This window comes from Rhinolophus hipposideros, assembly GCF_964194185.1.
Source record: "Rhinolophus hipposideros genome assembly, chromosome: 15".
Taxonomy (NCBI): Eukaryota; Metazoa; Chordata; class Mammalia; order Chiroptera; family Rhinolophidae; genus Rhinolophus; species Rhinolophus hipposideros.
In genome coordinates, this window is record NC_138061.1 from 40,215,907 (window position 1) to 40,240,965 (window position 25,059).

The window sequence follows — 25,059 nt, forward strand, 5'->3', positions numbered from 1 at the left end:
GGAACAGGGCCTTAATTTTTTTTTTTTTTAATACTTAGATCAATTTAAAATTTTTGAGTATCCACTGAATATCGAGTATGTTATCGTGATAGAACATATTCCTGGACTATTGTAAATATACTATGTGCATCAAAAAACAAATATACATTTTTAAAAGAGAAAATTTAAGAATAAACATTTTCTTAACACTCCCAGTGGGTCACTTTTATCGGTTCCTGGGGCATGAACACTCCACTCTGCAGATGAATAAGGAGTGGCTCAGAACCGTAACTCCACCATTTATTAGCTGTTTTGGGTTGAATTGTGTCCCCCCAAAAGATATGTTCAAGTCTTAACCCCCAGTCTTAACCTGTGAATGTGGCCTTATTTGAGAATGCCATGTGCCAAACAAAACAAACACTAGAGGGATGTGTCTATAAGCCAAGCTTCTCAGGACTCTCAATTCTCAGAACGATGCCCTCTGGTTGCCTTCTTTTCCTTATGTGGGTCATAGAATCTCAGAAATTCCAAAGGACTTTAGCAGTCTGTTCACATAACTCTCATATTTAAAAAATAGGGAGGTAGAGGCCCAGAGATTCCAGTGTTTGGGTTCTAGTCTAATGGCCCCTGCAACTTCCTTGAGCCAGGCAGAGTGGATTTGACATCCTTAAGGAACTCAGCCAAGTGGGAGAGACAAGTAAATAGATGAACACACTCAAAAATTTCCCCAAACCCACCGCGTGTTGGCGCTGAGCTTGCAAATGCCATTCCTTCTGTCTAGCAAACCTTTCCTGCCCCTAGTTTCTCACTGTGAATTTCTTTCCACGCACAGGTCCTTGGTTTCAACATTACCACCTCTGGGAGAGCTTTTCCCACGCCCTAGGCTGACTCCTTACCTGGCAAATGTCCCAATTGCTTCCCTTTCCTGGAATGCTCATGAGGTTCTGCTCCAGGTTTTTTGCCTCTTTTTCCTAAATGAACGTAAGATCCTGAGGGCCACCTCTAGATCGGTCTCATTCCTAACACAAAGTAGCCCTTCAGATATCTGGAGGTGTGCACAGAGCTGACAAGGGCAACACAGATGGGAAGACTGTCTGTGAAGGAGGCGATGCCAGGGCCAAGTCTGCAAGGAGAGGTAGGCATTTGCCAAGAAGCCAACCCTGGAAAGGCATTCCAGGCAGAGCTACTAGCAGGAGCAAAAGTATGGGGAGGAGGGCAGTGGATATGGGTGGGATAAGAGCTGCGAGCAGATTGCATCACCGGAGGATAAAGAACAAGGGAGAAGTGACAGAAATAAACTAAGACTAAGCAAGGACACATAACAACTTTAATATCCTGCTTCATCGTTTACTTGCAGTTTAACTCCGACCAAGGTCCTTAACCTCGCTCTGCGTTAGTTTCCTCACCTGCAAACTGAAGATCATGTAAAGTTGTCGCGAGGATTACGTGAGTTCACACGTGGGGAACCTTTAGAACACAACAGAACGGTCAAAGTGCTTCTATTTTTAGTATGTTCAAGACTTCATCCTATCGGCAAGATGGGGACCAACGCTTCTATTCTAAGCAGGGGTGAGATATGGTCAGCTTTCCTTTAGAAAGACTGGTGGAGTTGGGGTTAGTGGAGCAGGACCTCAGGCCTGAAAAGCAGCTGGAAACTATTTCCTACAACCGCCCAAGAGTGAGAAGGACTCAACTGACCTAGTGCAGGAATGGAGAGGACCAGCAGGATTAAGCAGAATTAGTAGGTAAAATTGGCAAGACTCGGCGCCTGGCTGGAATTGGTGGGGAGAGACTGCAAGAAGTCTCGGCCACTGCCCAGATTTCTGGTTTAGGTAATTTGGGTGGGTGAGATACAGACAGACAAGGAGTTTGTGAGCACTTCCTATACATCAGGCACAGAGCTAGACTCTTGATACCGGGAGATGCTGAGGAACTGCGCCAGGACCACAGCAAGCAAGCAAGTGGCCAAAGGGGGGACTTGAAACTGTCACCAGGGGTCCAGTTTATGCACTTTTCAACACACCCCACTGAGTGTGCAATCCGAGAAATGGGTCCTTCCCAGGGATCAAATTTCTGCCCCTCACAGCACAGTTCTTAACCCATACAGAGGACCAAGGACAATTCGGGCACCGAGGGAGGGGGGAAGGAGGACTTTTGACCATCTGGGGCCTTCCACACCAAAAATAATAAAAGTGTCTTACCTGAAGCCACCTCACATTGGCAAATTCCTTTTATTCCATTCATTTTGATGTAATACGTGTTATACAAACTTAAGTGCTTGGCCTCCAAGACCCATTTTTATTGTTGGAAGCGGATCTCTCATGTTTATTTCTTAAATTTTTCCAGTGTTGCCGTTTAAAACTGCCACTGAGTATAAGAAATGAAAAACATCCTATGGAATGATGTATGCAAGAAGTTTTTCAAGTGATTACCCCCGCCCCCATTTCATTTCAAGAAGCTGTTTTGAGTTTTTGTTATTAAGTAGAACCTGGCTTGATAAATGTGTGTTGAATGAAGGAATCAATGAAGATAGCAAGAAAACTAAGTGAATCCTCAAACAAAATTCAAGAGCTAACACATTCCCTTCTCCCAAACCCATAGCCCCTCCAAGGGCCCTCAGAGCAGTAGAAGGACCTGTTCCTCAAGTTCCAGGCTCCAAACATCTCTCTACAATACCGCTAGCCTGAGACAGAGACTGATATTGTGTTTACCTAGCAGGGTGCACAGGGTCCCATGCAACTTCAGCTTAGTTTGCGGAAGGCAGACTGGCTTCTTGCAGGAAGGTTCATTCAAACAAAAGTAACTGGCAACATGCACCTAAAGGACTACCCTTCAGTCCTTGATACTATTGCTCAGGAAATTATCTTCCTGTCCTTAATCAGCTGAGTATTTTTAAAGAGGTAAGAATGGCGTGGGTGTGGTGGAAATAATAAAGAGGAAGTGACAGAGAACAGTTATCAAGCTGTTGCCCAGTGTCTGCCCCATCTCCATTTTGGCCCAGTTTCAATTTCTGGGCAAGCTGAGGGAAAGTCGTGTGGCTGATACTGGTGGAGAGTCAAGATGTGGAGAGTTCTGCTCAGTTTTCGGGTCTGACAGATATGTCATCATATTTTCAAGGGCAAAGGGGGGAGACTTGATAAGAATCAAGCACTTAAGTATAGCAATCCAAGAGATTACATAAAACTCAAATTCTGAAAGGTAATCTTACATATTTTAGATGCAGCAGCATTCACATACCACTATTGCCAAGAAAAGCAAATGTCAATTTTGAAAAAATGCAGTTGTCTTTTTGCAAAATTGCATGTTCAGAAAATGAATGCTGAAAAAGAAAAACTTAGAGATATGACAAGCTAATTTGACATCTATCATCAGAATTTACAAATCCTGGTGCTGTCAAGCCATGGAATACAGGAATCGACGATGATAGTTCTCATATGCGCTCATCTGACTTGCCCTAAGTCCCTGCTCTAAGTACTTCACATATAGAACACATTTATTCCACATAACTCTATGAAGAAGGTGAAAAAAGGGACTCCGAGTGGTTATGCACTTTATACAAGTACCTAGTGCCAGAGCCACTAGGTACTCTGTCACTCAGAAATTAGGCACTCAGGTCACCAGTGCCCACCCTACCACCTACACTCTGAAAACATACATAAGTAGCTACAACAAATGCATCTTTCGATAAAGAAAAAAAAACAACGAAGTCACACCTGATGTCAAATGAACTGTTTACGCTGGTCTCTCTATAACTAGACTTGACCAGAGGGTAAATCTTGGAGAAGTAAAATTCTCAGAAACTAATCTGGAGAGAGCAAGATGGATGAGTGTTGGTGCCCTCTTTATACACAGAGGGTGTCAAAAGAATGTATACACATTTTAAGAAAGGAAAAACTACTAAAATTGTAATACTCAATATATACTGATAACAAAATACGAGTACAAGTCATATTTGACTTCTGCAATTATCAGAGGTGCTCAAAGTGGTTACCGTCAGTGTCCAGACACTTCTGATTATGGCCAACTACTGCTTGAGCAATGTTGACTAAAGTGTCCACTTGTGTACATTTTCTTGGCACCCTCGGTATAGGCTGAAATTTCCAGAGACACAGCCAGGCTCAAACAAGTGTATAGATAAGTCCATCTTTCATGCAAAAAACCAAAAATGCAACTCAGGTTATGTGCTCATAGATACTTCAGAACAAACCTGGTTCTGAGTTTGAGTAGTGAGGATTTTTCTCATAATATTGGGAGGGACTCTCAATAAAAGGCCAATAAACATGAATAACCTGCACTTTGTCTATATGGTAATAAAACTTATTTAACAATTGAGGATATTGATGCCAATTTAAGGCACTTGTTTTCTTAAAGCACACAGAGTAATATATATATTTTTTAAATCAGCTGGTTTTTTAATTACTTTACAAATGAAATCACTCCTTTTCCCCTTCAAGTTGCTACAATTCCCATCTCAGGAAATCAACTCTGGATGGCTGAGTTGAACTGGTCTCAAGTGTTTTCTTAGAATCAGGGAAATCAAGGTCTTCTTTGCAAACGAGGGCATGGAATTTGAAGACAGGGTTCCTCAGATTAGGAAGGGAAGATGTCTAGAAATTTGGGTACCAGTAGAATCTAATCAAATTTTTGCTGATTCCATGGCTCAGCTGTCACTGTCCTAGAATGTAACCCTGTCAAGTTAACAAACTCTATCCTTGTAAAGAAGTTAGGAGCAGAGCAGAGTGTTAGAAGTTTCCCTCACCCTATATTTATTTACATTTAGTTTTATTAAACCACTTGGTTTAATAGCCAAGATTAAAGATGTGATCTTGCTTTTAGCGATGGAGCTCAGAGTATCACAAATGTGCTTCCCACACCATGTGGCCACTTAAAATTTTTTAAATTATTATTCTTAAGTACTGACCCGGAGCCAGTGAGATAAACAAGTTAGATGTTGCTCAAAGGTCTGAAATTTGTCAGACAGGACATTAATCACACCTTAGAGCCAGACGCTCAGGGGACTGACCTCTTATTCTGCATCTCATCTTGATTTACGCCCAGTCATGCTCCCCACCCTGGTAACACATTATACAACCTGGAAGGCTTTATACAATGAGCCATGAATACCCTTTACAGAGAAAGGCCAGCAATGAAAAAAAAAAAAAACCAAAAGTTGAACCTCCTATTTCTACAAAGAGATTGAAAAAAAATCAAAGTAAAGCCCAATGATTTCTTCTCCCTAATCACATTCTTAAACTCAGGTGTACTAACAGGGGTCTCACTCCATACTTCCTTAAGTATAGACAGTTTCTTCAGAAGCCTCATTACTGATGTAGCTTCTTTGGGACTTGAGAATTAATCCCAACCCTCTTATGCTCCCAAAGTTCCACAGGGTCAACCCAAAACGTAAATGACAGAAGCATCACATCTCACCTAAAAAATTAGAACCCCCCAGGACAGCTGGAAGCAGTGGCCTTTCCCAAGCAAGAGGGAAGCCCCAACCCTGCCAGTGTGATCTGTGGAAACGTGTGTGTGGGCACAAAAAGGGAATACAGGAGAATGTTCTCTTGTGTTTAGCTTTACCAGGATATCAGTCACTCAAATCCAGTTGCCCAGAGTCAGCAACTTGCAAATCCATGAACTTATGCTCCGTGCAGAACAACTTCTCACTGCGTTTCTCATTTTGGAGGGTGGTGTATAAAATACTCCTGCCTTCTTGCAAACATTAGAATTTTCTACAGTGGCATCTCGAGCACCGTCTTTCCCAAGACTCCCTCCTCCCTCTCCATTCTTAAAATCTCTTATTCCCCTCTCCTCCATTTCTGAAAATTTTGTTACGAAAACATTAAACATACACAAGTATGTTTAATCGAATATAACAAACTCTCAGATATCCATCCCTTAATTTAGGGAATTGACATACATACTACTTCCTTATTATTAGCTGGACTTGTGCTAGGCCTCGCTCCAAATAAGGCCTGTTTTCACGTTTCACCCCACCCCTCTTTTTCCCACTTTCCTCTTTCTTATGCATTCACACAGGCTCTAGCCATCAGTCCTCCTGCATTCCTCAAATAAGCTATGCTAAGGTTTCACAAACTCAAAGCCTGAAGGAACCACTCTATAGTAACGGTATGTGGTGTATGTGGTATGCAGTGACCACCGTGGCTTGGAGGGGCGAGACCCTGCTGCAATCTTATTTTTCAAGAGAAGTTAAGAATCTTGATTTTTTAAAAATAAAAATCTCCCTCATTTTAAATCAAAGAGTATTTCAAACTTTTCATACACTGTAACTATGTGAAGCATGTGTTAACTAACCTTATTGCAGTTAACATTGTACAATATATACATGTATCAGATCATTTATGTTGTATAAGTTAAAGTTACACAATGTTATATGTCAATTATTTCTCAATAAAGCTGGGGGTAAAAAAGAAAAAAAGAAAAACATGTTACATTTTCCACTGGGTGGGGGGGGGGGGATTTTTTTTCATGAACACTTCACCTCAGGCCAAACCAAATAAATGATAGTGAGAGGTAATATTAGCTCCTAGGCCAAACACCTGAGGACACTGGATGCAATGCATCACACGCCCTTGGCCCACCTGATTTCACCAAACGTGCTCATGCACTTTACCAGCATCCCTCATGAAACCTGGGGTGGCTACCCTTGGCTTTGCTGTCTTGGGCTTTGGAGGAAATCTCACGTACAATGCAGAAAATCTGAATGCGGGAGTCATTCTCCCCAACAGCACCTTCTTCACCCAACAGGTGAAAGGAGTTGTGGACCCAAGTCCCAGCATTCTTGTCCTCTGGGGGGACAATTCTGAGGCAGCTTCTAAATTATTCCTTGGGGAGACCCAGTGGGACTGAGGTCCAGTTGACCAGAATGCTAAGAGGCTCATCAAAACGTCCTTCACTGGTCGCAGTTTCTCCACGTTCTCATTCTGCTTTGTGGAATCAGCTCCCCAGTAAACTTCCTGCACCAAGTCCTCAGTTTGATTTCAAGGAACGCAGTTGTCACCTGGATCAATGCTCAGACCTCGAGGTTCCGCATATGGTATTCCTTCTGTCCCACTCTTCACCTAATTCCCACCTGTTCTTCAAGAATCTTCTTAAAAAGCAATTCCTCTGGAAGTCGTGTGACCTTTGTTCCTATGTGGACGGATCCTGCTGCACTGTTTCCCCGATGACAGTGAAAGCTCAGCAAGAGGAGGGAACTGCTTGCCCTCTGAATTCCCAATACTGTACACAATGGCTGGCAGAATTTGTTTTAAAAATATTTGGGAAATTAATGAAATTATATTGGAAAGAGTTAAGTTACAATCAAGAACCTAACACTCTATAAAAGTTTTAACAATATGTTCATTGAATCTCCATGACGCCATTCTCATTCCTATTTTACAGGTGAGAAAACTAAACTCAGAAAACTGGACTTAGACCAGACTTGAATGCACTGGACACTTTCTCCCTGGCTACCTTAAACCTTGAGGCTTCGTGCCTCACATTAAAGTAACTAACAGGAGTATTAAGTCAGTTCCTGAGGTTAATCATTCCCCAACAGTGATCCAACGCAAGCAAAGCTACCCCAGGGGGTCGGGGGTGGGGGAAGAAGAGTCAGTAAACTAGACTTAACTTGAATTTCAGGAGTTGCCTTTTAAATCCGTCAGGAACATTTCAAGAGCACAAACCTAAATCCACAAAAGACTTCAAGCAAGTTTTTTGTTGCTTGAAATTTCAGATGTTGTATTTTCTGTCTCCAGAAATTCAATTTGGGTCATTTTTATACTTGCTATTTTTCTTATACACTTGTGTTTTCCTCTGCCTTCTTGAACACATGGAGAATGTTTATAATAGCTGTTTTCACACCCTTGTCTATTGATTCTATCATCTGTTCCACTTCTGGGTCTGGCTTTTCCTTTTTTTGTTTTCAAGATGAGAAATTTTACGATCAATTACTAAGATATCTTTTTGGGATAATTAGTAATCTTGAAAGTTGCCCTGTCATTAGGGTATCAAAAAATAAGATCTTTAGAAAAAGATCTAAATGTATTTAGTTCAATAGCATATGGAATTAAGGGTGATGTGTAAGACAGAACAGAAAACGGTAACAGACAGGAATTAAATTTCTCACGTCAACATAAACACCAGACACAAACCATGACCGTGCACTGATTTCTTACTGTTTATCTAAAGAGAATGTTTAAAAGTCTGGGCCTGGGGAGGGGGGTTCACAGTATGAGGGATATAAATGATGAACGTCTAAGTATTACCTTGTTTTGTACACCTGAAACTAATAAATTAATTAATTAATTTAAAAAAAAAAAAAGATTGCATAAGAAACGGAAAAAAAAAAAAAAAAAGTCTGGGCCTGGATTAGACATTAGTGACTGCATACAATTGCATTTCCAGATTTTAAAAATATGAATAGCCTATACATTAAAACAAGGACCCCGATTTCCTTATCGAGTTTTACATAAACACAAAAAAATTTATAAACCAATGGTTTCAATTTTAGAAGCACCATGTGGGTGGATGCAGAGCCTCTAAAAGGTATTAAAAGCGGGGGAGGGGGTGGGGAGGTGGGGAGTATGCATGCAGCTTAAATTTAACTTACTTGTTGTTAAAGCATTTCGTTTTCTTCAAATTCTACCTGAAATCAGAATGGTTATCTCCATTACACAGATTAGACATCTGAAGCTGGCAGAGGAAACCAAGACTTGAATTCAGAGGTTGTGGGTATTTTCCTGGTCGACATTTTCATTAAGTTACAAGTAAAAGCTATCTGCCTTGAGTACAGAGGCATTGAGATGTTGGTCATTTCAATTTACCACATGACTAGCCAAATCAAAATCCCATTTGATTAACTAATAGTTAACATAGAATTCTGCTTAAGCCAGTGAATCAACACACTCAAGGTTTATTTAGCACTTTTATATAGGAAAGGGCCTAGTTTTACAGTTTGAAATCCTAACATGGCATCTCAACTGGGTTCTTGAAGATTATGCTCCCAAGACAGGATCCTGCTAAGTACCAAGTACTGTGCTTTTCCCCTACAGAACGTGGACTCTACCTGCCGGGGTCTTACTAAAAACTGATGTGCCACACATCCGCACCTCCACAAACATGTAAAAGACATCACCCCAAATATTCAAAGTATCCTTAATGAAGAAACTTGTCTGTGTCTCATTGTGTGTGAGGGGCTGTGCCAGAGGCTTTCATCTCCTTTTTGCAAGTACATGTTATCACTGTGTTACAGGTAAGGAACGTGAATTCCAGAGAGGTGAAGGAACTGGCCTAGTGAAAGAACTGGTACTCAACTCTAGAACTGATTCTAAAGCCATGCTTCCTACAAAGCAGGACGAGGAAACCATCCATACAGATGGATTCAAAATCTTAAGAATAAGCTAATATACCAAATACAATGTCCAAAGCCTGAAAAAGAAAAATGTGTATTTGTTTATATGTAACTCGTTTTGGGAATGAGTGTGGCATTCCGTTCCTTTCTATAATTTCCTAGGTTTCTGGTTTTAAATTGAAATTATCACAGATAGGAAACGGTGTATGAATCATAAGCATACAGCTCAATGAATTTTCAGAAACTCAATATACTCGTATCCAGGCAACCAGCACCGATTAAGAAAGGGAACAGTACCAGCCTCTTTTGTGTCCTCTACTGAAGTTTCCTTTCTAAGGCAGCCTTTAGTATTTAGGATCTAAGTTAGACGTCTATCAGAACAGAAAAACAATGTTCATTTTCCAACTCAAAGACCAGCAAAAAAGAGGTAAGGTTTAAGACTCAAGAGGTACATTTTAAAAAATTATCTTTATTTAGGTTTCTGATTCAGCACATGTATCAAAGACTAATCAACATAAAGAAGTAAAGAAGACATTAATCGTTAAGTCTTACATCTCTCTAAACTCTGACCAAGATTGCCACTATTACCAGAACTCCAACCTAGTCAAGTTGTAGACAAGCTATCATGAACAACATACAGTGTGCACGGATATGCAGAGGCAAAAGACATGCTAGCACTTGGCTCTCCTCTCTTCCTTGTTGATGTCTTTCTGTTTGACAGTCCACTTTTGCTTTCCATGCTAAGTTCCAAATTAAGTCCAGAGAAGGCTCAGGGTCAACCTGATCAAAAACTCTTCCGGAGGAATGCAATTCTCAAACTGTTGTGCCTGCAATTTTGTTTTTGCCAGGATGAAGTTCAGACCGAGATGTACAATACAATCTAGATGACGGTGCAGACTAAGTTAAGAACTAAAGTTGAGCAGTAACTCGAGTTAAGGCATGAATGCACACTCGCACACACACACACTACCATGAACATAGGATTCCTACAATTGCCTAACAAGAGGCAACCAGGGCTTGGCAGTTCACCATAACTGCTGAGCGTTTTGGACAATGCTCCCCACAGTTTTATGCTAACAGCTGTGTATATTTTACCAAAAAAAAAAGTTAAGAGGAAAAAAAGAGAAAACAAAAACCTAAAAACCCCTTGATCTCTTATAATGGCTCTTAAGCATGGAACTCATGTAGCAGCGTCAATGGCTGGCTCTTTAATAATTTGGAAATAAAAGGTTGTTTTACTATGTATTTCTTTGGTAGTCATCACTACGAAGTAAGTTTTCAGTGTTGGTTACCTATGAGACAAGAATTAGAAGATCAAGTTACACAGAAATATTTCTTCTGTACTGATTAAGGTAAAAAATATTGAGCTCTCTAAGCACAAATCACTTTGCTTTTTCTTGTCTTATTGGGTATCTTCTACAAACAAGGCTTTGTGCAGGAAAAATCCGTGTACCTAACAAAGAGTGATACATACTCTATTTCCCTACAATTGAACAGTTAGCAAAAATTCACATTATCAATTATTTCCGGTCAAATCAGTTAGAAGCCAATTACAAAGGGACAGCAGCACTTGGTGTCCAAGCCACATACTGGTCACACATTCATTCCATGGTTGTGGTATCTCAAGAGCTCAGAATTTAAAGCTCCTTTCAATAAACAAAGGAACAAGGTCAATGAAATCTTAAATACTCCTACCATCTGCCAAATCTCCAGAATTCTGTCTAGAATGCCAGCATGCTTGATGGGAGAAAGCAGTTTCAGAGCCCAGAGAGGTGTCAGGTATTAGGTTAAGTTAATTTGGTTTTGTGTAAAAGGCATGGTAATCTGGCAACGGAGTATTATCATATTAGCAGCACAGTGGTAGCCAAGGGTCTCTGTCAACAAGACAGAAAAAGGACATTCCTGAAGCTACTACTGCTCCCGCCTGCCTTTGGGATGGCTATGGATTTTACAAAGGCCTTCCGGGAGTCAGTCCAGGGTTATCCTGGGCGAGCAGGCAACAGGGATGGCAGGAATCATGTTCATCCCCATGAGAAATGCCCGAGGTACGTCAGCTTCCCATAGGTGAGGGCACTCTTGGCGCTACGGGCTCAGGATCTGAATACGATGGGTCCCTGGTGGCTAAACAATTGCCAAGAAACTGCCTTAGCAAGTACTGCCCAAGTGTGACAGGTTCCATACGGGGTTGTCAAACACTTTAAAAGGACATGAAACAGCGTAACTTCAAAATAGTAGTGTTTGTTCTATCAATTCTGAATGTCCACAGGGAGAGGAAGCTAGACTGATGTTGAAAAAGTGCTGTTTGAAGGAGCTGTGTTTTCTTTTGAAATGAAATGACTAGCCTCGGGGACTCGGCACTGCATTTCTGCAGACGTCTGAATGTCAAGAACCTTGTCTCTAAAAGGCATTTATCAAGGACTGTTTGCTCACTTCAAGTGCTTTTTCATTCACCATATGGCAATGTTTTGACTTTTGTGCTTTCAGGAGGTAACTAAATTGACAGGAAGCAGAAGGAAGATCATTCGATTATGGACTTTCTTGTCTGCGTGCAAGACACTGTCCAACAGCACGGAAATCTACAATCTTGTGAAAGATTCATGTAAACATGTACCATATTCTCCTATAAGAAAAAACCGAGAACTGTACCATGAAGGCAAATTTTGTTTGCCTACTCTCAGAATTCCTCGGAATGGCAATGTACCAGGAGGGACCGTGAGCTGTTGGTGAAACCCCGGGTTTCATCTGACCCTGTCTGATCGTATTAAAAATCTAAAGCCTCAATAATAATAATAATATGCCAAACTTCTCCCCTGTCTGAGAACTGTACTATGATTATGTATATTACACACACATTATAAATAAAATTTCTATAGACGTACGATTTCTTTCAAACAATTGAAGAGCGACATTCTCAGTTTGGGGGGGGTGGAAGCAGGAAGAGGTGAAAAAATCCTATTGTTGCTTTTACTCTCAAGTTCTTAAAATGCTAGTCAAACACTATTATCCAACAAGACTTTATTCTTTCTTTTAACTCTTAAATATGCACTTGAAGGCAAAAATGGAGGTTTCTATACTGTACACTATTAAATATCTACAAGGTCACGGGTCCTTATTTGTAGGAGTGTGTTCAATAAAGAGCTAGCTATTAGAGATGGCTGTCACAAAACATGGACTCTTAAAAATTACTGATAAATTAATTTTCAGTTCTCTGATTATATCCAACAGATACACATTCTCATCATAAAATATACATTCTCTAGTAAGTTATTTTCGTCCACAGTATATATAAATATGCAAACACAGGTGGTAAAAATCACTCTACTACCAAAGTACAAAACAGTAACTGCTGAAAAGCAAAAATAAAGATGTTGCAAGTATTAAGAAAAGAGTGACTCACAGTGTTCCACTTCAAAGTGAAACCAAACGATTTATTTGTGCTAAATGAATGGAAATAATGTATTTAGAATATATTTCTTTGTACACGCTGCACTTGCTTATACTGGGCGAAATAAGCAGTTGTCAAAGCTAATGTACTCCTTTTCCTCTAACACCTCTTCTCTTTTCTGCCAAGCAACGAAGTATTTTGTGGCCATTATGCCAAGATATTCCTATAACGTTCATTTCAAATAGTATTTTCTAGTAATTTTGCACCTTTAAAATAGTTGTTCAAATTCTATTTGAGGGGAACACAAATAAAGAATGGGAAGGGAAAACACCTGTTTTTGTTATACTCACAACAAAATTTTGTTATGCTGCCTTCTGCAGCAGAAATCAAATAACACATTCTAATCGGCCATCACGACCACTGGTTGGGGAGGACATTTATAGACTCATGTTAGAGGAGGCCAGTTTGGGTAGGTTAGCATTAAGGATAAAGAAAGAATCACACCTTAATATACAATAATTATCCATCCCATGTAGGTGGAAAAGGTACAGTCATGGGATCCATTACTTTAGGCTATTTGTTTTACAAGAGACATGGATGCTGATATATACTGAAAATAACCTACAAAAAGTGTATCTGTAGAAAGCTCTATTAAACAATATATTGTCTTGGGCACTGATCCATCTAACTTTCCATTCTACACTGAAAGCTAGATTTTCAAAGGTCTGAATTGTAGTGCTGAATTACTGGTTATGTTTGGTAAACACCGTTATGATGAAGAGTGTGTGTGTGTGTGTATGTGTGTGTGTGTGTGTGTGTGTGTGTGTGGACAGGGGGTGGGGTGGTAATAACAGCTCAGTAATTTTCTGCAAATCCATGGAAAAAAAATATAAAAAAGATATCCCTTTTTATTTTACAAACCTAAAAGCCAGGAAAATGAAGCTCTGGGGCCAAGCAAAAAACTGTGCACTGCTGAATTACCAAATATCGAATAGCAAATGTTCCAGCCAGGGAATGGACGTACATGGAGATTCAAGTAAAACACTGATGGAAAAAAGTCGTCTGTTTAGTGTTGTAACCCACAACACTGGCTGCATTTCCGACAAACATTTACAACACAATTAATAGTGAAGCCTAGATAACCTCAGTGCAAATAAGTCAGATCCAAATATGCCAGGGAAGGAAGCCTTTGGCGTTGAGTAGACGGCTCCACTGTACGAGTCCCAACATGAGATTCAGACTAAGCACATGCATTAAGGCTGGGAGGAGGGGTGCACCGAATGTTGCGAAGGGGCAGGCTGCGAGGTGGCGGCCGAGGGGACCACGGGCTGCATGGGTGGGGGAGGCGGCAGCGGAGGCGGCTGGACTGGGGTCTGTGTGTTGGGAGACGGAGGCGGTGTGGGCCGTTTGAATTTGTCAGGGCTGGTGCTTCTCCGTGGTGAAGGCCTCTGCAAAGAGGACAGAACAGAAGGTCATTCTAGGTACAGACAGCTCATGCCTAACGACGCAGCCTGACTACGAACGGAGGCTGTGAAAAGCTGACCAATAAAGACAAGAAAGCTGCGACTTCCTCGGCCATCCAACTGGTTTCTGAACTAGGAACGAACACTTAAACAACATAGAGTTTACAATGACACCTGTTAGAAAGCTACTGTGTTTCCCCGAAAATAAGACCGGGTCTTACATTAAGTTCTGCTCCACGAGACACGTGAGGGCCTATGTCCAGGGGAATGCCATCCTGAAAAATCATGCTAGGGCTGATTTTCCGGTTAGGTCTTATTTTCGGGGAAGCATGGTATGTAAAATTACTCCGAAGCTCCCCTTAAATCTTTTCTGTCTGTTGTATGAACCGAGATCCTTCTATCACTAAAACAAGTTTTCAGTATCCTCAAAGTGAAAGCTCAGCCAAAAACGTTTCTACTTTTATATAAAGCCCATCAAACCAGCAAAACAGCTTCAGAAATATCTTACATGCTTTTGTAGAACAGGGTTCTTCTTTTCAAGGTTCTCTTATTGGAAATACCCTCAATTCTCTCCTATGCTCAAACCCCTATGATCTACATTTCCAAATGCTCTATTAGCCAACTAAATAATCAACTCTAAAGAAAGAAAATCCCCTGAGTGAAGTTTGAACCAGATGCACTTCAAGTTCTGAGTAAAACCAGAAACAAGGCTAATTTCAGGAAGAATACTTAGGGTCAGTGAACTGTGAAGGTGCAGACAATAAATATTTTAGACATTATGGCAACCAACACTAATTCGTTATGGCACGGAGCTGGCCAGAGTGCTGAGGCAGGGTTCAAATGACATTGGCCAGGGTTCAAATTACATTGCACAAAGGGTATTTTTTTCACAGAAACTGAAGTTCACATTTTGGTTCCCAGGAAGGATCTTAGTTGCCACACCACAATTCGGTATGACTATTGAGAAGTCTCTATAGTTTTAAGGTGAACTGATGGAGGGCGGGAAGAAGACAGGTAAATGTCGAAGGGCATCAGTGCTGGTCTCCCAAGGAGGACCAGCTGCTACCACGATCAGGAGTGAAGTGCTGCTTCCCACCCCGTGGATACTTACTGTGATTCCGTGGGATGCTCCCATGTGCTGCACATGAAGACCTGGGGAATTGTAATAAGACATTCCGGCTCTAGTCAATGAAGTTGGTGGCGTGAAACCCACTGTGTGACTTGCATATGATAGACCTGAAATATGACAAAACCTCGTATTATTTCAAACTCAAATTATCTAGTGTCTTCAACCATCCAGGAGGCTTTAAAATATGGAACTTCTCAGTCACCCACAAAAATGAACACAGATGTGAAGCATGGTGTGCTCACTGAATGGCCGGCTGGATAACAAGGGATATAAAAGTCAAGCCCTGGAACCCAGAAATAAGTGCATGCACACATGATCAAATGATCTTCAACAAAGATACCAAGAATAGACAATGGGAAAATGGTAGTCTCTTCAACAAATGGTGTTGAAAAAAACGGATATCCAGATGGATGGAAAATAATGAAACTGGACCCCTGTCTTACACTACATACTCAAGATAGATTAGATTTGAATGTAACTCCTGAAATTGCAAAACCCCTAAAAGAAAACACAAGAAAAAGCTTCATGATATGGCATGATATGGCATTTGGCAATGACTTCTCAGATATGGCACAAAGCACTGCCACAAAAGCAAAAATAGACAAGTGAGACGACATCAAACTATTAATCTTTTGCACAGCAAAGGAAACAATCAAAAAAGGTAACATGGAGTGGGAGAAAATATTTTCAAACCATATATCAGATATGGGATTAGTATCCAAAATATATAAGGAACTCCTACAATTCAATAGTAAGTGAATAAATAATCTGATTAAAAAACAGGCAAAGGACTCGAATAGACATTTCTCCAAAGATGACATACGAATGACCAATAGGTACATGAAAAGATGTCCCCATCACTAACCATCAGGGAAATGCAAATTAAAACCACAATAAGATATCACCTTACTGGTTAGGACGGCTATTATTATTATTATTATTTTTTAAAAAGGTAAGTATTAGCAAGGGATACAGAGAAAGTAGAACGCTTGTGCACTGTTGACAGGAATGTAAATTGGTGCCACATGGATAACAATGAGAATAGTATGCAGGTGCCTCAAAAAATTAAAACTGGAACTGTATGACCCAGCATTCCCACTTCCGGGTGTTTAAGCAAAGAATTGAAATCAGGAGATTGAAAAGAAATCTGCACTCTATGTTCACTGCAACCTCATTCACAATAGCTAAGATGCAAAAACAACCTAAATGTCCATCAACTGATAAGTGGGTAAAGAAAATGTGGTATTCACATACAATGAAATATTATTCAGCCTTTAAAAAGAAAATTCTTTTTGAATAGAGAATGAATGAACCTTGAAGACACTATGCTCACTAAACATAAGCCAGTCACAAAAGGACAAATACTGCACAATACCCTTATATGAGGTACCTAAGTCAAACTCATAGAAACAGAGTAGAATGGTGGTTGCCAAGGGCTGGGGGTAGAAGAACATGGGGAGTTTGTTCAATGGGGCCTAAGTTTCAATTATACAAGAAGAATAAGCATCAGAGATCTGCTGTACAGCATTGTGTGTTGTATAGTTAGAATTTTATTTAAAGGGTACATCTCACGTTAAGTGCTCTTATCCCAATTAGAAAAATAAAGTCAAGTCCTGCCAGGCGTCCAACGGAGAGGTAGGCAGGTAGCTGAAGACATGAGAAGAAACAAGAACCAAGTGGAAAAAATAGAGCAAAAGGGTAAAAATCAAAGGCAAGAAAAGAAGAAGCGTCAAAAGATGAATCAACAAACAATGAGACAAAACCACTGTCTTATGCATAGCAGCCATAAGACAAACAAAAATCCCCAGTGAGAACTCCACAACTTGGGAATAGTCAGTGAAGAGAACAAAAGCTCTCTGTATGCTAATGTTCCCCCAAAGAAACTGGTATTTAAAGAAGTAACAACCCCCAGTCCACTAGTGTTCTACATCGTCTTCGTCTAGGACACGAGAATCATCTCTGAAGTGTTTTAGCAATGCACGAGCCCAGACTCCCCTCATTATCAGATAGGTCTCGGATGAGGTCTAAACGGCCCTCTTTTTCAAACATTCCAAAAGTGGTCACCATCCCCGCGCAGCTAAAGCAGCCCCGGCCTTTTTGAGTTGGGTGCTGATGGTCCAGTGGTCTGGGGCATCACTTATTCATCGCGGTGTAAACGTAGCAATCTTTACATCTTTGAGTTCCCAAGCAGCTACCAGGGTCTCTAGCACAGGGCAAGTTCTATATGAATGAATGCAGTGAAAATGGAAACAAAGGAGCAATTTGGGGAGTTTGGATAGAACTGCCTATTGTCAATCACTCTGCATCTAAGATCAGCTGTCCAATGCCAAGCAACATGAACTCCACTTACCTTGTTTTCTGAATTACATCAAAGCAAGAACTAACTGTGAAGGATGCTTTTTCCTATTGCCTTGGGGCTTCTTCCATGGCTGAGACATGCAGCCACTAAGCCGACCTTTAGTTGTCCTGTCCCAGAATTTGTCTGCGTCTTCCACATTGAATGGTAAGAGTTTTTTAAATACATATATCTTGGTTTGACTATCATTTAGTGCTGCTTTCTTGTTGCCATTATTTCCCTTTCTGATGGTGGACACTTGGTTCACATTTACAAAATGGAGGTCTGGGGTCACGTGCAAGGTAGTCACTTATGGTGATGTTTATTTCTATGACAAGGACTTTGTTCAGCTGGGAGAGGGAAGGTTTTCTTGGAATAGCTTTGGGGAACACAAACCTCATTCTGTTTCTTATGAAAGTGATAAATTTAAGAGAAAGGTTATGAAAATGACTCCTCACCCGCAGATAAGAGATGCTTAGAGGGTTCAACTCATAATAACTGCAATAAGAGCTAGGCTATTTTCTAGTAACACAAGGTTAATTATTGTTATGTGAAGCTGCTAATCAAGAATCTTTGAAGATTCCTATTGCCTACCTAAATTAAAAAAAAAAAATTGTGTTCTCTGGCTCATATAAGGACCTTCTGAATTTGGCTCCAAACTGTCTCCTGATGTTCTAGGTCAGGAGGTCCTAAGTGGCTCTTAAAGGCCTCACCTGACCCCAAATCAAATGAATTAGAATCTATGGCGGGGAGCAGGGTGCCAGGGCAGCCAGTGTTAAAAACCACAGTGACCTTATCACTCATGATTCTGACCTCCGTGCCTCAGCTCTGATTGTGTCCTTTGCCTGGGAGAGCCTCTTTTCATCACAGGACTTAACTTACACCTTCCTTTCCCCCATGCCAAGCAGGACCTCACCCAGCCTGGGAAGAGGCAAACAGCGCAGGCTCTATGGCTGACTGCCATACTGTCTCGGACTCTAGTTCTGCCACTTGGCACTAAAGTGGGCTTTAGCTCCGTCAACTGTAAAATGGGATTATGGTCGGGACCTCACAAGGTTGTTGTGAGCATGAAATGAGTTAACGTCACCACGTGCTCCGAGTGCCTGGTGCCCAGTAAAGGCTCAGTAAGTTTCAGCTCCTTAACACCTCCTTCATTGCTCACCTCAAAAGCTCTCTAAACTGGTGTTGTTTGAACCTCTTTTTAAACTATTTCACTTTTTACTATTGTAACTTTTTATTTTAAAATACTTTATGATTCCTAGAAGTTGCAAAAATACTACAGGGTTCCCATGAACTCGTTCTCCAGCTTCCCTCAATGAGATCTCACATACCCACAGCACACTGCCAAAACCAGGATACGACATTGCTCCGACACTCGTGACTAAGGTACAGACTTTAGATTCCATCCATTTTTACTGTATTCTCTGTGTGCGTATGTATGTGTACAGCTCGATGTAATTTTATCACATGGGTAAATTTGAGTAACTATTACTATAATCAGGACACAGCATGTTCCGTCACCACAAAGAAACTCCCTCGTTTTACTCCCTTTAATAGTCACACCTTCTCTCCAATCCTAAGCCCTGGCAATGACCAATCTGCTCTCCATCACTGTAATTCTGTCACACTGAGTATACATACAGCATGCAACCCTTTGAGATCAGTTTTTCATTCATCGTAACACCCTGTGATCCAAGTTATTACGTGTATCAAGTTCATTGTACTGCTGAGTAGTAGCCCATTGAGTACATGTACTGCTGTTTACTTAACTTTTTTAAGGAACATAAAATACATAAAATTCATTACACTTGGCCTTGTATTACGAGTTTCTTATTTCTTGTATTTTTTCCCTGACTTCCTAGGCCCTGTGGTTGATTATAAGTTCTTAGAGGCCAGAGACTACGTCTTACTAAGTTTTGTTTTCCCTTAAGTTCTAATCATCATGCATCTGGCCCTTTGGCCCAAGAATATAATAAAGGATAAGAATTAAAAAAAAAAAAAAAAAAAAAAAAAAAACACATGCCAAACCCCAAACATCAGCCTACTAAAAACAGAATACTATGGCTTTATGAAGCTATTACTGGAATAATTTCTCTTGCTCTGATACAGAAATTCGTTAACAAAAGTAAAAATTCTAAGATTTTGTTGTCCATAAGCTCAAGACTGCAAATTTGAAAGATAATTAAAAACCAATTCATGACAAAAAGAAAACACTGAGCAAAATTAAGCATAAAACCAACTACCTTTTAAAGGGAAATTGCAAAAGGTGGGGGTAGGGAGAGGAGAGGAGACACTTGAAAACACTAAAACAGTAACACCACCTTTGGATAAAAGGATTCTGTTTAATTTTTCTTCTGCTTCTTTGTACCCTTTTGATTGCCCCCAACTTTTCTCTGATATATTTTTGCTAAAGAAAAAAAAAAAAAAGAGTATACCCAAACTAAAGGCAGACACTGCTTTTCAGTTACACAAGTCATACATGAAAGCACTGTCTTTGTAAAAAATCATACAATATAGATATGATCTGGCTCCCTCATCATCATTCTATCAAGTCCACTCTTGTTAAGGTCAGCAGTGTTTCTGTATTGCCACCTACCACTGCCGTTCTCCGCTCCTCATTTTACGTGACCTTGGAGCAACATTTGACAAAAGTGTGACCACTCCTTTGTTGAAATGCTGTGTCTTAACTTCAGGGACATCCTATACCAATTTTCCTTCTACTTTCAGGTTTTCCACCCATACTTGACCTCTAAATATTACATTAGCTTTAGGATCAGACAGTATGGTTTTTCTCTTCTCTGACCTTGAATGACTAGGTGATCTCATCTAACTTCATTTAAAAACATTTTCAATTTTAGAATAGTTTTAGGTTTACAGAACAGTGGCAAAAATTGTAGAGAGTTCCTGTATACCCTACACTCAGATTCCCCTATCATAAACAACACATGCTAGGGTGATATATTTGTCACAACAAATAAGCAGAAATTAATACAGAAATTAATACAATAAATTAATATTCTTAACTCAGGTCCATGCTTCTTCTGGATTTCCTGAGGTGGTACCGAATGTTCTTTTCTTGTTCCAGGATCCCATTTAGGATAGCACATGATATTTAGTTGGCGTGTCTCCTTAGGCACCTCTTGGCTAATACATTTCCTCAATTTTCCTTGGTTTTGATGATCTTGTCAGTTGTGAAGTATACTGATCAGGTATTTTATAAACAGACTGTCCCTTAACTGGGATTTGTCTGATATTTTCCACATGGTTAGACTGGGGGTTATGGTGTTTGGGGGAGAAGGACCACCAAGGTAAAGTATTATTCTCATCAGGGTACACACTACCAATATAACTTACCACTGTCAATGTTGACCTTGCTTATCTGGCTGAGGTAGTGTCTGTCAAATTTCTCCATTGTCAAGTTACTCTTTTTTTCTCCCTTTCCATACTGTATTCTTTGAAAAGAAGTCCTGTATATGCAGCCCACATTTGAAGAGTGGAGAGTTATTTCCACTTTCTTGAGGGCAGGATATCTATATAAATTATTTGAGGTTCTTCTCTCTGGGAGATTTGTCTCTTTTTCTGATTTATTATATCAGTATGGACTCATGGATGTCTGTTTTATGTTTGGGTTATAATCTAATATTACATTATTTATTTTATTGCTCCAATTGTTCCAGTTTTGGTTTGGGAGCTCTTTCAGTTAGGTCCTGTGTTGCTTTGATATCTCCTCATCATTTTATTCTTTGAGCACCTCCTTACTTTCTGGCATTACTAGATTTTCCAGGTTCACGTTACATATTCTCTGCCCCGGCTCTAGAAACATTCATTTCTCCAAGGAGTCCTAGTTCTTTTCATTGGAGAATGGCATTAGAAGCCATCATCTGAGTGGTGAGTGTGCTTTTTTATAGTGGCATGTTGACCTTTTTTAAACTTCATTATTCCGCATCCCTGATGTAGGCCCATCAAAATATGTGAATTGGGAATGCCTCTTTCTTAGGCTGCATAAAATAATGGACAGCCTGAAAAATAATGATTGAAAACTAACATTCTCCCCATATATACCCCACATGTGTAAGTCTAATCAAGAAGAGGATCTCTCATAAGTCCTAGAAAATGTACCTTTCAATCAAATTGTGAAACAGAACTCAAAATAGATCCACAAGTTGGTAAAACTGCAAGATTGCCAATGTTAAAAGGTAAGGTAGGAATAAGAGCCAAAACGTTTAAAATGGAAATGAAAACTACAGGAATAGCAAAATTCCACTAAGGAAGTGATTAGGTGTTCTTAATACTGAGAACCACAAATTCTTGCAAAAACGAAAGTGAAAAGAACATTTGAAATTTCAAGTTTTGCTGATGTATTATAAATAAGATTGCAATGGACTAGATTAGGAGCAATTCTGCTGCCAAATAGGAGGTAAAAACTACTCTGATATCATAGAACTTAAAATAGGATACAAATGTTCTCACTTAGGCTGACCGAAATAAAAAAATCTAGGTGTTACTTGTTACATAGTTTAAGGGAAAACCAAATAGCTTATGTATATAAGCAAGCCGCACACTACGGCGACAGGGTGCCATGCAAGTCAAAATATGTAAATAGAATAAGACCTTCCTGCAGAATATTTGTTACAACAGAAGTTAGTACTTCCAACAAAGGTCTCATCTTTGCTTTTTCTTTTCTCCATGACAAGTCTATTTAATGAATTGGAAATGACACGCCTCTAAAGGTTTCTTTAGGTTGAAATAAATCAAACAGAACATTAAATTATACTTAATATGAACCACTATCATCCACAACTATAAAAGCTACCCTCAGCAAGCAGAGAAGACTTTTATCATGGTAATGAAACCCGAGTACTATTTGGGGAAAACTGACAGGCAGTTAGGAAGGGAAGCTTTTGGAGACACTTAAGGGCCACTAGAAAGTACGAGAAACAGTTTCAGGAACATCCTTTGGGCAAGAACAAAGGGTGCCGATCACGTCATTGATCCACGATAGAAAGTCCTTTTGGTTTGCAAACAGCCCTCTTTCACCTGCTGGATGCCACACAGCACATTGGCTCTGAGTGGACAAATGCTGTCATGCTTTGTGTACAACTTTCTTTTGATTTCTTCTCTTAAAAAAAAAAAAAAATCACAGCAGCACAGGGCTGGGCTACATAGATCCTAAACTCACAAAACCAAGCCACTTCTACCTCACACTTTATCTAAGTGACCTGCATTACTGCAGCATGTCTCCTTTATCAACTTGAAGTAGATTCCTGGTTTTTAATTATTATGACAAACGAGATATGAACCCTAACATGAAGCTGTTTTACTTTCCCAAACCAGAAAACCTTTATTGCAGCCACCCTTCCAAGCAGTCACTTGACTTCATTCTGCTGTGAAACTCCTTCTCCACTCACCCTCCCCCCCACACACTTTTTCCTCCAACTCTGTTTAAAATCTGTTTACCAGCAAGCACAAGAAAACCAGTCTCGTCACTTCAGTCACAAGACACGATGCTTTTGGCCTGCTACCTTTGCTTTCCTCCCTCCACTCGCCAACCTCCACCGCCCCCCTTGCTTCTTCTTTCTTCTTTCCTGGATCATTTACTTGCCCTCCTGGCCCGAGAGCCCCACGCTGTGCTGGTACTGGAGCCAGGGACCCCAGGGAGAGAGTTTTCGGGGTCACAGGAAGACAAGCACGCCTTTGAGGACAGGCTTCTGAGGAGCAAAGCCAGAAGCAGAAGCAAAGCCAGTTCCTGATGAGGGCCGAACCCTACTCACAATTCACTGGACATATGAGGAGGTAGCTCTTGCTCGAAAAGGCGGCTTTAGAAGCTGGACACCCACTTTCCTTGCCACTTTCTGGCCATGTCTGTAACAGTACTGAAACCTCGGAATCACTGCTTCCTCAATTTTAACACAGGAAAAATGATGCCTACATTAATTACGCTGTGGATAAAATTGAGATAATGCATGTGGAACATAATGAAGGAACCTATAAAAGATGTACTACGATGCATCTTAGAAATCTACCCAAGGTTTTTGTCAACCCACTGGCACTTAAAATCAGTCAGACAGTCTTTTTAAAAAGATTTTTGGAGTTACATTCCTTTCAGGTTAAACACACACACACACACACACACACACACACACACACACACAAAAGGAAGAAAAAAACACCAGCTGGCACTATAACATTTATGCTTAAAAATTACAAGCTAAGACTCAGTCTTAATAGTGATTTGTTTTTGATGCTTCTCAAAAACACATGGCCATTCTCTCTCTGCTTACAAGATTTTTACATGCACGAAGGAAACATTCAGGGATGCCTATTAAAAGTACCAGAAACGAGGCCCAGAAGTAGCCGAGAACATGTACTCACCGGGTGAGATGGGCCTGCTTGAGCTCGGAGAAGGAGTGTAAGGGATCGGGCTGGACACAGTGCGAGGTCTTAATCCTTGTGCAGACATCTCGTTAAAACACCTAAGAGGAGGAGGGTGAGTGATCAAAACATGCATTTCAATAGTGTTTGAGGGAGCGCCCATGTAAAAATGTTTGGGGTTCTCATTTGAGGTCAAACTCCCGAATGTTCAGAGGGTGCTGCTGTAGCTAGGAGACATGTATAAAATGGGCTCTTGCTTCTCCACTGCTTGGCACACTGCTCTCCCCAGGGGTACAGGTTAGGGAACTTGGGACGTTTTTAGCTCAGAGCGGAGACTTGGTGACAGAGCTGCACCACACAGCAGAGAGGACTGGGCTTTTCTCCATCACACAACAGCCATGTAAAACTTCACTTCCACTGTCCCAAGAATTAGATAGGTCTACGTTTTAATGGCTACACCTCAATTGTTTGAAACTCAAACCCAAACAAGCCCTCTGAGATTTGTGATTGGAGATTAACGATGTCTTCCCGTGAACCAGATGTCAATAGTTCACAAGGCAAGCTTTCCTTAACAAACAGTCACATGTTAGGATATAATAAAAGACCCTTAAAAGACTGCTGTTGAGGAGCAATTCCCACTTGAGAGACTTCCTAATAAGCTACCCTTCACAGGCCTGACGGCCAGGGGAAGAAATAGTCGCAAGCACATGCATTTGTATCCCAGGGCAGATCTCTGCCCTGATAATCAACAGGTCACGTGAGGAACTTGAACACTCATTTCTACGCTGGTTTATTCGTTTCATAGAAAACTAGGCTCCCGAATTTGACATGTAGCTCTGAACTAGCCACTCACAGCTAAGTCTTCCTCTACTCTTTAGAGTAGCCAGCCCTCGGGGATGGGAGCCAGGCTAGACTTCTTGTAGTCGACACCCAGCTAGGCAGCTAAGATCATCTTGGTCTTTAAGGAATAAACACACTTGCAGATGTTTCAAGTGTCCAACTATTTTCTTTCTCCCAAATGTGACATCACCACTCCCGGTA

The 25,059-nt window shown here is 40.5% G+C and overlaps 1 protein-coding gene and 1 long non-coding RNA gene across 4 annotated transcripts in view; one reads left to right on the forward strand and one right to left on the reverse strand.

Moving 5' to 3' along the window:
• LOC308508458 overlaps positions 1-5,128 on the forward strand; it is a 29,656-nt gene extending 24,528 nt beyond the window's left edge. Inside the window, exon 3 of the long non-coding RNA XR_013995033.1 lies at positions 1,337-5,128. This is a non-coding gene — a long non-coding RNA (uncharacterized lncRNA). The remainder of the gene's footprint in view (positions 1-1,336) is intronic.
• Positions 5,129-9,783: 4,655 nt separating this feature from the next.
• The window catches only part of CCDC6 (coiled-coil domain containing 6), a 107,435-nt gene continuing 92,159 nt past the window's right edge, over positions 9,784-25,059 (reverse strand). For all 3 annotated transcript variants that reach the window (XM_081075141.1, XM_081075140.1, XM_081075139.1), the window contains 3 exons: positions 24,019-24,119; positions 15,294-15,418; positions 9,784-14,167 (listed from right to left, as the gene is read on the reverse strand). In XM_081075141.1, coding sequence (XP_080931267.1) covers positions 13,973-14,167; positions 15,294-15,418; positions 24,019-24,119 — 421 coding nt within the window. In that variant the 3' untranslated portion in view covers positions 9,784-13,972. The remainder of the gene's footprint in view (positions 14,168-15,293; positions 15,419-24,018; positions 24,120-25,059) is intronic.